Raw genomic sequence first — 16226 nt, forward strand, 5'->3', positions numbered from 1 at the left:
GGCAGTTTGCTGGTCTGCAGCCTTCAGGTATGTTTTAATATAATGCCAAGGAGGTAAAAGCATCAGCAGTGTCTAGAGGATTGATTGATGCTGCTCATGAATCAGGAAGGGGGTTTAAGGCCATTTCGAAACAACATGAAGAGATTGGGAATCCATGGGCTGATTTATCAAAGTGATATTAGCACAGTGCTGCTCTAAGGAGTTCGGAGTTCTCAGAGAGTCCCAGATTTTAAGCCATATGAGAGTCTCCCCTGGAGGGTCGTGGACCCCCTATTGATCCTCTACCTAATCACGAGCTAAGGTGTGAAAAAAGGTGTGGGCCACAGTCAGCCAGGAAACTTAAGCTACGTCCACACTTAGTTTAATTGGTCTTAGTTTTGCAGTCTTAGTTTAATTGGTCACATGACTGCATCACATGACTAACATGCGTCATCATTTTCAAAAAGTCTGTTTTCGCTGTCCACACTGCGACGCGAAAGCACCGTTTTCAAATGTATGTGTTTTCGAGAGCGTTTCCAAAACGCCGCGTTTTCCTTGAACCAAAACGCATTAGTCTGGATGTAGCCTTAAAGAAGTCCAGACACTTCTCGTTCCGTGCTCCTTAGACTGTGATGAGTTGGATGACTGAGAACCTTCACAGACATGTTGAGATGCGGTCCTGTGAAAAACGAAGTGTGTGAGACACATTGCCCTTACTGTGTTGCTGCTGGATTTCAAATAATTTTACAGGCAACTGTGGACAGAGAATGAACCAACTAGGTTCATGCATTCTGAAAGACGGCGTCCTCTTCTCTTATGAGCACGAGTGCAAGTCAGTCAGAAGTTACGCTGTGCGATAAACCCTGTTGAGCTCCTCGCTGCTGTACGACACAGCGTTGTATCGGATTTTTCTTACAGCAATAAGCACACAGATACGAGGTTTCACTCTCAGTGCTTCAGTCCCTAGTAAAAGTATTATAGTTAAATGTGAGGCCGTCAGTATGACAGCTAAAACTCTGTCGTGTGGGTGTTTGTAGCAAAGTCTTATCTCGGAGGAAGGCTGTTTAACCCTCCGGTAGAGCTGGGCGATATAAGATTTTTTTCACATCACGATATGTTTTTTTCATTTCAGGCGATAACGATATATATCACGATATAAGCCAGATAACTATATTTGTAAGATTTAAATGCTGCTCACAAGTAAAATGTGAAATAATCAGCAGCTTGTTTTGATTTAAATATTTATTTCCCATAATAAGTTCAACAGGGCAGATGTACTTAAAGAACATGAGACTTCAGTTTCAGATAAATAAAGGCAAATATTGCAAACTACACAAAAGGCAGCCGCTAAAGCGTTTAAGTTTCAAAATAGAAAAAACAAAACGGACTACTTAATTGTCAATTCCACTTAGAAACAAAATATTAATTCTAAAAATAAATCTTAGTCAATTTTGTCTGTTCTTCTGTAAAACAAACTAACTTTTGTCAATATCAAATAAACTGAGAACTAAAAGGAAATTCTCAATCTCTCCTTGTTGTATAGCTTAGCTATTACCTCAATTAGCTGCTTGAATCCTTCATTTTCGACCGTGTTTATTGGTAGCATGTCTTTAGCAAGACGGTAGGCTATGGCATTCGTTATGTCGCTATGTCTCTTAGCTTTTTTGTCATATGGTGAGACGCTGGAGAAAGCCGACTCAGTTGACTATTGTTGCTTCGCAGGGATTCTCCTGGTTGTTTTCGATGACGAATTAGCGCTTTTAGTCTACGGAACTTCTCTGGCCCTTCCTTTCAACAATCTCTCCGGCATTGGAACCGTCATCTGTGTTCTCTTCGGTAACCTGGTCACCCAAGCTCTCGGCTGATTTTTCTCTAGCGGGCAAACTCATCTCCTCCATTAACCGGCCGGCACGACGGCTGGCTGCTTCCCAAACAAATACACATGTGCGGCTTGGCACTTGTGCTGTACGTAACAAGTCACGTGACGTGACGCTGCGGCTGTGATTGGTTCGGCTATGTGCTACTTAATTTGGATTGGCTGTTCTTTTTTTTTCTTTTTTTTTTAAGACAGGAAGAGAGAGAGAGATGAGGCCTATCGCAATAGTTTCATTTTTTTATCGAGAAAAAGTTATTTCGCAATACATCGTTCTATCGCCCAGCTCTACCCTCCGGTTGTGTTCACCCCCCACCCCCTTACTTTAGTGTTCCCGGTCAAAATTGACCAGTCAGTTTTAACAGCTCTTAAATTAACATAAGAAACATTTTTAATCACCAAATTCAGTTCAGTGGGTGAGTCAATGGGTCATTCAGGGGGTCAGAGGCCAAAGGGGGGTGTGCGGGTTGGATTCCCATTCATTTCCTATGGTGGTCACCTTTGACCGGGAACACCACAGATGTGACAAAGTTGATTAAAACACTCAAAATTCAACGAAAGAGGTGCTCATCACTGTTATATGTTCAAGTGCATAGTGTGGAGGATGACCTAAGGCCTCGAGACAATCGGATGTAAAACACAATATTTATGAGTTTTTTAATTTGTAAATCGGGCAGATTTGACCCGAACACAACAGGAAGGTACAAAACTCATGCCACACAGACCACTGACCCTTTATTTGTGTCGTCAGGTACCTTTATGGGTTTGAGGAGTACTGCCGCTCTGCAGCCATTACTTTCAGAACCATCCATCACAACAACCCCCGCCCTCCTGCCACACCAGCCAGTCAAAAGGCAGCAGGGGCAGCGTTAACAGAGTCCTCTACACCAACGGTGAAGGTGGAGACAGTTGTTGACAAACAGGAGGAGGTGGAGTCAGAGAGCGAAAGCGAGAAGGAAGACGTGAAGGAGAGACAGTCATCCCCAAGAGTGAGAGATTTCTTCAACACCAACAGAAATGCTGACACCTCAAATCAGTGTGTGCTGCATAAGCTCACACTGAGCTAACAAAGCAGTATTTCAGCACATGAAATGTTTTCTCCCCCCGTCTCTTCTCAGGGGAGGAGGAGGTGCGTGGGGAGTCGGGTGAAAGCAGAGAGAGAGACCTCCTCCAAGCTGGATAAGAGAGGACCAGGAGAAGGAGAGAACCGCGAGGAACAGCAGAGGGAGGTGAGGAGACGCAGCAACAGAAGAAATGATGACTCTGAGAGAGGCTCTGACGATGACGAGGAGGATGAGGACGATGAAGAAGAGGAGGAGGGGGAGAGGAGGAGAGGAGACAGGTAAAAACAAAAAATAATGAATAATAGGAACCAAAACATGGGTATGAGTAAAAAAGATGAGGTGAAAATGAAGTTGGTGTAAAAACATAATTACAAAAGTTACACTTGAATTAAAAAAGAAAAATATCGTTTGTACTGATGCAGAAATGTGAAAAATGTGAAGGAGAGAGTTTTATCTGAAATGATTTAAATATGCTATTATGTTCAGACTGTTTTTATATTAACAGAAGCTAAACTTCTGTTGTTGTACGTTATGGTATCACAGTATTCTTATATTGATTCTATTATATTCCTGTATTCAAGATATGTTCATTAATTTCAATCATATAAGCTCATACAATATGTTTTCTTTTATTATAATGTTACACAGTAACAAAAGCCTCTTTTCCACTGCTGACCTGACTCTGTCAGCTCAGTGTGCGTGGGCTCATTACAGCACCACGGCCCCTGACATCATTTGTATGTTTTTGTCAGACTCGGGGACCACAGTGTTATTTTTTTTTTTTTTTTTCCCCTCGTTTCTGGGTTTCAAAATTGGTTTTGATTTTTCTGATGCCGTCGACACATCAAGTGATGCTATTGACTGGCCAGTCAGTGACATGTAGTCTGTTGAAAAGCATTTTTGGATTGACTGACCTCACTTGGAACCCCGACCTAACAGACACTAAAACAATACCTAGTATCAGGCAACACCACCTAATGGAAAACCCTAAAAACTGAGTCAAGCTAAGCCAAGTAGGTGGTAGTGGAAAAGGGCTAAAAGTAGTCTTAATAATACAATACAGGCATGTACTGATGTTGGCTGCTGATATTGTGTGTGTGTGTGTGTGTGTGTGTGTGTGTGTGTGTCAGGAGTGAGAATGAAGAAGATGGAGACACTGTAACTGGAACAAAGGTCAGGGTGAAGTACGGAAGAGGAAAGACTCAGAAGATTTATGAGGCCCACATCAAGAAGACTGACAATGACAATGGTGAACAGTTCTACCTGGTTCACTATTACGGCTGGAATGTCAGGTCAGTCTGTCAGACACGCGGTGCCTGTGTACAGTGAATACTACATATGTACTGCATATGAATACTACCAGTGTAGGACAGTTGTTTTTGACTTTATTTCACCTTTAAAAGCTCTTTGCCACGTATGGTGCCTTTCCTTTGTTTTTTTAAGCACACCCTCACATCTCTGACTTTAGTTATTTTTTTCATTTTTACATATTACATTAATATAGTTGACCTAAAACCAAACAAAAATCAGAGTAGGAAAAGCTTTTTGTTCACTGTGAAAACCTCGAACATGTTTAATGAATCATTTTCATAACTTGAAATGTAAATTTAAAATTTCGAAAAGTCGTGTAAAAATGTTGCGAAAAACAAAATCATATAAAACTATTTACCTAAAAATGCAGGAAATGCCTCAGGTGTTTTTTGTACAACTTTAACAAATATTTACCTGGAACAGGTGGTGTATCGCTTCTCCTGTTGTCTCCATGGAGACAGTGTTGACATTGCAGTCGAGCTTTTCAAGCTCTTTGGCCAGTATTTGTGACATTTAGCAGTCACCTCATTGTTTTAACACACGTTAGGAATAAAAGAGTAGAAAAGCACACTGAGCACAGTCTCCATGTCACTAATCTCTCCCAGCACACTGATGCTGCTCTCACAGCCACGTGCTGCCATATAGTTTTTTGAGTGGTTTACATGGTGTTGCTGAATGATCTTGTGGTGGCCATGAAATTGCTTTTTTATTTTTTCCTGTTTATTGTTGTTTAGACTTTTAGAATATTTTATGTTTGCAGAGATGCTCCACAGTTAAACTCTGAAAAAATATAAAATAAAGTTGGTGTCACAGGTGCTTAGGGATGTTAGGTGATGGTGTGACCTGGTGGTATTTGAGTGTGTCCTTACAAGTGTATCTGATGCACAGGTATGATGAGTGGGTGAAGGCTGACCGAATTATATGGCCTGTAGAAAAAGCAACAAAGAAGAGGCAGAAGAAGAAGGTGAAGGTGAGATGCCATGTCAGAAATTGAAGGATGGATAATTATGGAGTTTCAATGTGATCAAAAGCTTTCTTCATTAAATACAGGTGAAAAGTAACCATTGGTTCATGTGATGAATAAAAGCTGAATGTTTCTGTGTGACTGCCTGGAGTGTTAAAGCTGAGAGGTTTTGTTTGGTGCACAGGTGTCCTGTGATGTCGAATTACCTTGACTCTCTGACCAAAGCCTGATGAGCTTCACTCTGAGATGAACGGAGATCATAAGGACAAAGATCCTTTTTATTGTCATCGCACTGTTTTCTTTCCACTCAACAGACCAAAGACAAAGACGAGCTCGATAAGGAAGAAGAGAAGCCAGCAGTGATGGCGGCTGTCAGGCCAACTGTAGGGAAACGTGGTCGTCCTCAGATCAGGACTACACCCAACAGCTCCACTGGGCGTAGCAAAACTTCAAGTAGCGAAGGACGATCCAATTGCAGAAGCAGCAGGACTGACACTTCCAGTATGGCCAACGGAGACAGTAAGCTGTACAGAGCATGCCCATACCAAAGAAATCCGCTCAGTAGTGCACTTTATTGCCAAAAGTGTTCCCTCATCTGGTTTCACCAGCATATGAACTTGAGTGACATCCAGTTCTTGGTCCATAGGGTCTAATATGATGTTGGCCCATCCTTTGCAGCTATAACAGCTTCAAGTCTTCTGGGAATGCTTTTCACAATATTTAGGAATGTGTTTATGGGAGTTTTTGACCATTCTCCCAGAAGGACATTACCAGGCAAAAGTTTTAGAAAACCCCAATTTCTCTCTTTTTTTCTTTTTTTTTTTTTTTTTGTAATTGAAAATTATGCAGCTTAATGTCTTATTGCATGGCGCTGCAGAATGCTGTGGTAGCTGTTTTGGTTCACGGTGCCTCCCACTCTACAAGCCACCGACCCTGGATCCAGCAAAACAGCCCCAGACCATCACACTTCCTCCTCCATGTTTGACAGTTGGATGCCACATCCTTTCACCTACTCGACGGTGTACAAAGCTCCTTTGAGATGAACTGAAGATTTCACATTTGATTCATCAGTCCGTAATACCTTCTTCCAGTCTTCAGTAGTCCAGTGTCGGTGTTTCATGGCACAGACAAGCCTCTTTGTCTTGCCTGGCTTTCTCGCTGCAACTCGTCCTGTCAAACCTGCAGCTTGAAGTCTTCTCCTCATAGTTGAACTGAGACTTGCTCACTACGACCACTATTAAGCTGCTTGAAGCTGTTGTCCTGTGAGCCGCCATCACACGACCTGTTAACTCTCAGAAACTTGTCCTCTGATTCAGTCGTGTTTTTGGGTCTGCAGACCTCTTCCTGTCACAGTTTGTTTCTGAGAGCAGAAGGAAACTGTACTCACTGACACTTTGACTTTCTTTACAATGTCTCTGTAGGACAGACCTACATTTATAAGTGTTATCATGGTCTGTCTCTCTTCCATTGTTAATTGCCTTTTTCTCTCCATGTTTGTACCATCACACTACTTTCTGCAGTACAACACTGTTCGACTAATGCTGATGAGGGTATGGTACCACAGTGTGATCCAACACTGCTTTTATGCAGATAGAGGGGGAAGTAATCCATAAAAGTTGGGACAGCTGTAGGAATTAGTAGCACCAGTTTTCAAGGCTTGATCAACGTCCATTGCTGCAGAACAGTTTAAATTGTTAACCCATGCTGTGTTCCCTGAAAAAGGCCTTTTTTTTATTATTCTGAAAAGTACATTATTTTTCAGTTTTGGGTAACCTTAGCTTTTTCTTTTTTTAACCTGTGGCAGTTCACCACTTACCTTTGTACCATTTGAAGACATTCATTGGACTGGAACGACATGAATTATAATAAATAACTAGAAAATTGGTGTGTTCAAAACTTTTGACCAGTAGTGTACATTTATGAGGTAGCGCACTGATGTTGGACAAGAAGGCTCGCCACGCTGTCTCCACTTTAATTCGTCCCAGTGGTCTTCTGGTGGGTTGAGATCAGGACTTTGCAGGCTAGTGACGCTCTTCCACACCAAACCTGCTCATGCATGTCCTCATGAGCATGCTTTGTCCATACCCAAACGGTTCTTACAAAGCTGGGGGCATGAAACTATCTAAAATGACTTGGTATCCCAAAGTATCAAGAATTCCTTTGACTGGAACTAAAGGCCCAGTTCATCATGCAGTGGCGTCAGATACACCACTGCACCTGGTGATATGGAGAAACCTATTCCATGGAGCGCTGTCTCTAAGCACTGTCCTTGAGCTAATCTGAAGGCCTCATGAGGCTTGTAGGTCTATAGTGGTACAATGGGTGAGTGAATACTTTTGGCAATAGTGTATGTTCATGTCACAAGATGCCACACATCCAACGTGTCAGGAAAAGCTGTATTTGTCCGGTTTGAATTGACCATCACAGTGAGGTGTCTGTCTCTGTGTCTGATGTGTGATTCTCTCTGCAGACACTCCCCAGAAAAGAACCAGAAGGACTTCTGGCATGTACGACTCAGACAGAGCATCCAACGGTGAGAACAGCTCTGTTTATAGTAATTGATCCATTCAGTAATTACTAACTAACCAACCAATGCCCATCCTGCAGAGGATTCTGGGAACTCCTCAGATGAAAGTGAATCAGAAGACCCTTCTGACAAAAAAATATCGCCATGGCAAGGCAGAGCTGAAGTCTCACCTTCCAAGGCAGAGGAAGCAGAAGAGGAGCAGCAAGCAAGTGGGTTAGCTAATGTCATGGCATCTCCTAACAGCAATACAGCAACTTGTGCAGCAGCAGTTCAGCTCCCGGATGCTGCCTTAGCCTTGTGTCCCAGTATGCCTGAGGAGAACGCTCATGAAGAATTAAACCAATCAGAGAGGAAGGAGGCAGAGCAGGGGGAGAACCCTGCAAAGGAAGCTGCAGTGCTGCCAGCTGATCTGGACAAAGAAAACAAAATGTCACCAGTCACAAAGACGGCGTCTGTCCAAGACGAAAACAAAATGTCTCTAAGGCAAGAATTACTTCCTGAGATGTGTCTGAGCAGGACCCCACCTCCTCTTCCTCCTGAAAGGGAGCAGCAGGTGCCCTCCTCTCTGCCTTCCTCCACTGATGAGGACAACTGTACTACTCCTGCATCCTCGCCAAGAGTGAAAGGTCGTAGGAGCAACATCAGGGAGGCAGGCTCTGAAACACCCCCTAGAGCCCCCCTCTCCAACCCCAGCCCTGCATCCACTGCCAGCCGCTCTCAGGCACCAGCGTTATCACCTTCTTCTCACAGCGTCTTTAAGAGGCAAGATGAGCCAATGGTAGTGCTCCACTGTCTCCCCACCCCACACCTCCTGCCTGAGGCGTCTACTGCTGACTCGGACACTGACTCTGCCACTGAAGAGGAGGAAGCAGAGGAGATGGAGGAGGAGGCAGAGGAAAGAAGCAGCGTGGCGCTCAAGCGTAAGGCAGGAGACCAAAAGACAGCAGAAAAGAAACCCCGTCCTGACAGAAGGCAGGAGGAGACCACCAAAATGGTTGCAGGAGCTTCCCCAAAAGCTCTCCCCTTACCACTCCACTCAGAGAAGAGCAGTGAGGGAGTGGTGATAGCAGAGGAACAGCCTCACCCAGCAGAAGAGCCACAGAAAGAGGTGTCAAAGGAGCATCTTACAGGTGGAGCCACAAAGGTACCAGTCATGCCTTCTGGGACAGCTTCGCTTGTTCTGGAAACCCAGGAGCCGGCGTATACAGAGGAGCTGGAACCACAGATCGATCCAGAATCACTGGTCTGCCATGAGGTGGACCTGGATGATACAGATGAGAAGGAGAAGCCCATCCCCTCCTTGGATCATCACTTCCCTATAGTCAATGAGTCGCAACAAGCCCCCCCTCCACTGCCCCACCTCATCCATTCCTCCCTCCCCTCCCCTCATACGCCTCATTTCCCTCAGCCTCAGGCCAGGCCCTTTCTGCCAGAAGTCACTCCCATCGAGGTGCACCAACTACGTAAGTGTGACACTGAGGAGGAGGGGTGTGTGGTAAAGGGTGAGCAGGAGAGAGACTCGAGCCCTGGTTTTGATGGCAGTGCTTCCTCGTCCTCCACCTCTCTCTCGTTGCAGGAAAATAAAGACAGAGGTAAGAGCACAATGGTACAACAGACAGAAATGCGACCTTATCAGTTGGATTGTATCACAAGTAAGATATGACTTCTGACCCTTCAGGTCAGAAGAGGCTGACTGACTGTAACTCCAGCCCGTCAGCCAAGAAACAAAAACGGAACCAGAAACGACCACAAACACCTGGGAGGGTGGAGAAGAACGGAGCAGGTCAGTTTTGGTTCTGCACTGTAAATATCAAATGAAGACTTGTTCTGCAGGTTGAACCAGATGAAGTTTGCTCTGTTTAATTTAGAAATGTCCAATCTTGCTGTTATTCTGAACTCTTAAAGTTGCGTTATGATCATTTCATCCTCTGCTTGCTCACTTCCAAAGAAGTGAACAGTGTGTGAGTGTTTTTATTCCAATGCAGAGAGAGAATAGAAAACATGTCACATAATTTATAAACTGATTAGCATGTCGTTGAGTGAAATAAGTATTTGAATCCACTACAACCTAGCCAAATTCCTACAGAACATGGGCACACAGACCACAATCAGTCAATTGGATACTCAACTAGTAGTATGTATAAGACTGTTCACAGAATCCATTTCTTCACACTGGGCAAACTGGGGATGGAAACGCGCTTTGGCGGCTGTATTTTTGCTAAGGGAACAGGACAATTGTACTTAGGGGCCAGTGGATCATATACAAGAACCTCTTTCCCTCAGCCGCAGCACTGAAGATGGGTCATGGATGGTTTCAGTTCCAGCATCACAATATCCCAATACAACTCTAAAGAAGCACATTCAGGTCATGGAGTACCCTACTTCCTACTGAAGTAGGAGTTTGATACCACGGCTGCATTTACTAGGAGGCTGAGGAGTAACACTGGTGGTCTCTAGTATTTCATTTATTTTTTAAGTTTTTAGCACCAGCTGTGAAAGGCTGATGGGGTACCGTGGACACCCACGCTGCCTCTGTGAACGCAATAACTTCAGAAAAATGTCACTTCGGAATTTCAAATTGATACATCAGTGCATCTACTAACAGTCTCAGACAAGTTCAAATCTCTGACTGAATTGAATTGAAATTAAATTGAATTTATGTTCATATTAAGGTCAGATTTTGTGAACAGTTTTTAGATTTGGCAGAACAAGTATGTAACACTAATCATTTAACCACAACTAATGAAACCACTTGAATTAAAGGTCACTTCATTTACAGGTCATGAAGTTAAAATAGACATTAAACTAATAAAGGGCACAACAAATGACGTAAGAAATAGCATAAATTAAATATTACGAAGTAAGAACATTATGAAAAGGTAGAAATGAATTTTGGCTAATTTTAGGCACTAGCTGTGCTTAAAACACTCGGTGTGAAACAGACTGAACTGCTAATTTCCTATTTTATTTTATTGTTTAATTGACTTAATTGACTTTTTAATTGACTGGACACAAAAATGTAACATACACATATTTATTATTGTAAAAGCACAACTGTCAAAGTTTATCATCTACAGTGACCCCGTTGGAAGTTGTAGTGTTGGTGCTACCTGTGCTGCAGTAACACCTCAGCAGTGCCATAAGCTCCCTAAAACCACAGAATGATTCCACATCATATTTATGTAGTCATTTATTATTAAGCTCCAACCAAGTACTAAGTCTCAGTGAACATTTCTGTATTTTAAGTCCTTTTGATTAATCAAAGAAATGTTTTTAATACTTTGTCATTTCTGATTTTCATGAGCTTATAAATTATCATAAATATAAAAAATCAAATATTTTACTCACTGTATATTTAATATAGCGTATGAAATTTGACCTTTTACCTTAAGTTACCAAAAAAAGACTTTCTTCCACTATTCTAATTTTCTGAGCTCCATACATAATCAATCAGATCCATGGTAAACCGCTCAAACGTGAGCCTCGTTCCATGAGTGCCTACTCGGATCGACTGGTTTTCCATTACACTTCAGTACCTCCTGATGTGCGTGGTCGCTGTCATAGCAACATGTCTGAGTGTGCTGCGACGTACTTGCATGCAACACGAACGCTACAATAAAGGCGAGTCGGCGATATACCTGCCCTCTGTTTGTGGCTTTTCGTCACACTTCGGGAGCACGCCGTTGTTTTTTGTAGCCATTTCATTGCTGAGTTAATGTGACCCAACCGATTAACAGTAGAACTGTGAATCCACTGCATTACAAACTGTTGTAAACTGTTTCCAGGTCACAGTAGTGACAGTGAGGACCAGTCTCGTCTCTCGTCTCTGTCAAAGTCTCAGAAGTCTCGGCCCAGCTTTTCATCTCCGTCTTCTCACAAACAAGACAAACAGAGCTTCTCCACCCCTCAACGCACCTACAAGTGGACCTTCCAACTTGGTACGAACACACACACGCGCCCTGTGTTTAAAAAGTGACACTGCAGTGTCACTTTTGAACTGAATTGTCAGTTCATGAACTGACAATTCAAACATGTCAAATGACACAGCTATAGGCCACTGTGGGCAAACTTATGTTTCACGGCACAACGTAAACACAACAGAGTGCTTCCACCTGAACTTTAACCTCATGTTGATGCTGAAGGATGCTCTGAGAGATTCTAAACAATTTTAAATTGTTGGACCTCTTTTTCTTTTTAAAATCGAGATTTAATCTGATCTGTGTCCACTTTGACTTTTCCTCAGATGAGCTGGACAGCATGTCAAGCACAGAAAGGATCTCGTTCCTCCAGGAAAAGCTACAAGAGATCAGAAAGTACTACATGACCCTGAAGTCTGAGGTTGCTTCTATTGACAGACGCAGGAAAAGACTAAAAAAGAAGGAAAGAGAAGGTAGGAGGGGGCCTGCAGGCAAATGCTGACAATCATCTGCTTCCTTTTTGCTTAGAGCTCTTTTACACCAGTACCTACTTTGCTTGACTCGGTTTGTGTTGGTTCTTATGTGTAGCCATTTCTCTCATTGCCAGGTCTTTAAAAATGGCAGTTTTGGTTTTTGTGAAGGAGATGCTCTCATGACTTATCGAGTGATGCCACCGACTAGCCAATCGGTGGCATGACATCACATTTTTGAATCACCTCGGATCACTTGGAATCCCAGCTGAGTAGGTACAGAAAGAGTACCTGGTACCAGGTACTACCACCAAATAGAGCTGACCTAAGTGGAAAAGGTCTGTTAGACTAGTCGAGGAGAGCCATTCCATTTCCAGTGACTCCTTTACGGAAGTCAGAAATTCAGTGGTGGGCACAGCAGAGTGCACTTGATATAGTCATCACTGAATGTGACTCAGTGGAGCTATATGGCTAATGTAATCTTGTTTTCCTGCCCATGTGGAGTTTGCATGTTCTCCCCGTGCTTGCGACAGACTGGCGAACTGTCCAGGATGTACCCAGCCTCTTGCCCTATGCTAGCTGGGATGGGCTCCAGCGACCCTGAAAAGGAGAAGTGGAAGAGAATGGATGGATAGGTTTTTACTCCGTGTTCGTGGGGTGTTGTCATCGTCCCACTGGAGGCCAGACACAAGTTTGTGAACTAGATATCTTGAGAACCAAGTGATGTAGGAGTTCGAAATTGAAACTGTAGGTTCAGCTGCTGAAAATCGTGGATGGTTCGAATCTGAGTTTGACCTCAAAGTCACGTTTTCTAAAGATCTTGTAAATGCTGTAACTCAAAAGCAAACTCACCTAGGATTGTCACATTTATACTATACGTGCATCTACTAAAGATCTCGGATGAGTTCAGATCCCCGTGGTGAAGCTTTTAAATTGAGTTAGAAGTCAAGTTTTCAGAAACTCTGGTGAATGCAGTAAACTTGAGAACAAGGCGACATCGTATTTTGAAGTACCGTGGTGGATTTACTAGGAGGCTGAGGGTTAGTGCTGGACGCTCCAGTATTTTCTCATTCTTGAGACGCTTTTCCCGTACAGCTGTTCAAAGATGAACTTTTTTAGCCCCAATTTTTGTTTGAAATATGTTGTTTCTTAGAAAAGAATTTCAGTTTCCAGTCTTGAATAATTTTGCTTTTCATTGATGAATCCATTCGCTGTGATGTGCTTATCAGGGTTACATTACTAAAAGGTGTCTTTCTGTCTGTCTCTGTCCTTCTGTCTCAGTTACCAACACAATGGCATCCACCTCATCAGGTTCCTCAGACACTGGTATGAGTCCGTCATCGGCCTCGCCCACTCAGAACACTGTGGTTGTGGAGTGCAGGTGATGACACGCCCACCCAAGCCTATTTATCCAGCTTGTTCCCTCTCACCACGGATTCCACCCAGTGTCTCCTCTGAGGGCACGATAAGACAAAAACTTTACAAAACTCCATCCACTTTGTTCCTGTGAGTGTCGACTCGTACTGTTGGAATCTCGTCGCTCCATCAGTTATGGCCCACGGGCGCCGTCCCCACACCTATGGACTCGATTCCTGTTTAAGGAAACATGAGAAACTTTCTGTTAGCCACCACAGAGCTCCTTCTTTGGTTGGTTTTTGTTTTTATTTTATTTCCCTCCCTCCACTTTGTTCTAGTGCTTTTTTCCCCCCCCTCCCCTGTTTGGTCTGGTTGCAGGGGTCAGAGGTCACGGGTTTATAGGAATTATTTAAGCTGGAACAGATTCGTGAAGCTGTTGATTATGCACACATCTCTATTTCATATGTTCTCTAGAAAAACTGTCCTCACTTTCTACTGTGAGTGCTTTTGGTCTCTTTTAAATGAAATTAGAGCTTTTATTTTGGTTAAAAACAGAAAAATGTTTTGATTTTTACAGCAGAAGAAAAAAGAAGATATTTGTTGAAGAGCTTTTTTTTGTGTGTGTAAAATACTTCAACTCTTCAGCTCCTTCAGTTATTTTTGAGTTTGAAGTTTAGCAGGTCAGTTTTGGAATTTGTATGGAAGATCATTACTGCCAAGAAAATAGACCAGGGGAGTCCAAATATTTACCAGCAAATCTCAAAGATTTTCACTTTGTTTCTTTCAAAAACATTTAGACTTTGTTTAAACTTGTTCACAGTGAGTGAAAATGCCAGTCATAAACATTGTTCAGTTCTTTTTATTTAAAGTGAAATTATGATGTAAAGTTTTGGGTTTGATTTCTCACAGCTGAGATTCTCATAAGTTATAAATTCCATTTTATGTTAAAAGACCAGTTTTTTGTTTTAACATTTGGATTTTTTGTTTTACTCAAACTGCCATACTTGTGATTCAGTATTGTAGCTTTGATTTCAATAATAACATTAAATGTGATCCATCTTTAGAGTTTAAAAAAAAAAAAAAAAATCTAAAATTCAGCTGAATCGTTTTCCATCAACCAGTAAAAAGTTGGAGTTAATTTCACTGAACATTTTCTTCCTTTGCACAGTGAACGTGGGGGTTGTGGGTAGTTGTGACTTTGACTTCTGAAATCTGAGCTTCAAACAGCTGATCTCAGAATTCTCTAATAAAATTGTCCGATTTAAACATTCACTTAAGTTACTTAGTCACACGTTTGCACCAAAGGGTGACTCCATCAATCTTTTGGCATCAAGTCAGACTTATTGGTCACGTTTTTGCACACAAGTTCAAATGGGATTTAAATGTAAGTACTTACCTTTGTAACTATTGTCACAAAGTTTTCCTACAGACAATTTTATGGATTCAGAATTTTGACTTCAGTTGTCTTAAAATATGTTTATGATCTGATGGTGAAGTATCTGAACAAATTCTAAACATGATGCTGGTGAACATGATTTTGGTTTCTTGGGGGGGGGGGTTGAGCCCTGATAACTCCTCACTACTTCATTAAATTATTAATTTTAGGTTATAATTTTTGTTCTTCCATGTGTTGGGTCTCTAAGCTCGATGGTGGCATTGTTCTGGAGGGTTCTGTTGCACTTCATCTCTGGTCTCTTCCTTCTGAGTTGCTGTCTGCATTCAGCTCAGACAGGCTGATTTCAAGTCCTTGACTCTTGTGTGTGTGTGTGTGTGTGTGTGTGTGTGTGTGTGTGTGTGTGCGCGCGTGTACATAAAAAGCTCTGAGTAAAGAAAAAGTCGCACCCTGTATTTCAGAACTACATTTTACATGCCTGTAAAGAATAATTTCTAATATTTTTAAGAGAAGACTGTTTGTACTGTTATATTATGAAGCTTTTTTCTTTCTTTTGTTTTTTAACTGTTTTCCAGTGGCTTTTAAAGAGAGCATTGACTGTAAATGATGGGGGGGAGGGGCGAAAACACATTTCCTCCCAAGAACAGAAGCCATGCTGGAACTGTGTGCACAATGAGTGCTCTCTGTTTCTAATAAAGTTTTTAAAGGTTTCTGCTCTGGGCCAGTCATTTCAGTCCCCAACCGAAATCATCTCCATACTAAAATATTCTCTTGAGCAGAAGAAATGGGATACATAAAGATACATAAGTTTATTCCAAAATCGCTGTTTAAAACATGTAGCACATGTCTACATTGTGTTCTGTGTGAGGTAGCTGTGAAGAGCGTTCTCAAGGGAACCTGGGGGAAAACTGAGGTGTAGGAACTGGACTTCAGCTTGTTTAACACTAAAGATGAATGTAGCCACTTTATTAATCCCGAAAGAAAATTATGGGTTACAGCAGGCAGCATGCTGGTTGGCGCATGCTCACTCACAAAGGAACCCTGCGACCAAACATACTTTACACAAACACTGGGGAGACCGGTCAGAGAGGTAGGCTGATAAGAAAAATCATGAAAATACACAACATGAGGTGAGATATACTTGGCCAATAAATGCGATTCTGATTCTGATATTACTCAAAGTATTCATTCCAAGTCATTCAGTCATCCATTCAAAGCCTTGTAATGATGACATGTAAGATGCTGGGCATGATTTGTTGAACAGTATTAAGTTTGTTTGTTTGTTTTAATTTTGCCATTAATTTTCATATAATAATAAATAAATGGTACACTTATAAAGTGTTTATCAAGTTAGTTGAACTGCTGGTATATT

The 16226-nt window shown here is 42.2% G+C and overlaps 1 protein-coding gene across 2 annotated transcripts in view; it reads left to right on the forward strand.

The window, feature by feature from the left end:
* Positions 1-15564, forward strand: part of arid4a (AT-rich interactive domain 4A) — a 39481-nt gene extending 23917 nt beyond the window's left edge. For both annotated transcript variants that reach the window (XM_005477722.4, XM_005477723.4), the window contains exons 15-25: positions 2604-2841; positions 2971-3194; positions 4047-4208; positions 5116-5197; positions 5506-5710; positions 7662-7724; positions 7799-9310; positions 9397-9501; positions 11504-11656; positions 11962-12108; positions 13387-15564. In XM_005477722.4, coding sequence (XP_005477779.1) covers positions 2604-2841; positions 2971-3194; positions 4047-4208; positions 5116-5197; positions 5506-5710; positions 7662-7724; positions 7799-9310; positions 9397-9501; positions 11504-11656; positions 11962-12108; positions 13387-13490 — 2995 coding nt within the window. In that variant the 3' untranslated portion in view covers positions 13491-15564. The remainder of the gene's footprint in view (positions 1-2603; positions 2842-2970; positions 3195-4046; positions 4209-5115; positions 5198-5505; positions 5711-7661; positions 7725-7798; positions 9311-9396; positions 9502-11503; positions 11657-11961; positions 12109-13386) is intronic.
* The last annotated feature ends 662 nt before the right edge of the window (positions 15565-16226 follow it).

This window comes from Oreochromis niloticus, linkage group LG19, assembly GCF_001858045.2.
Source record: "Oreochromis niloticus isolate F11D_XX linkage group LG19, O_niloticus_UMD_NMBU, whole genome shotgun sequence".
Taxonomy (NCBI): Eukaryota; Metazoa; Chordata; class Actinopteri; order Cichliformes; family Cichlidae; genus Oreochromis; species Oreochromis niloticus.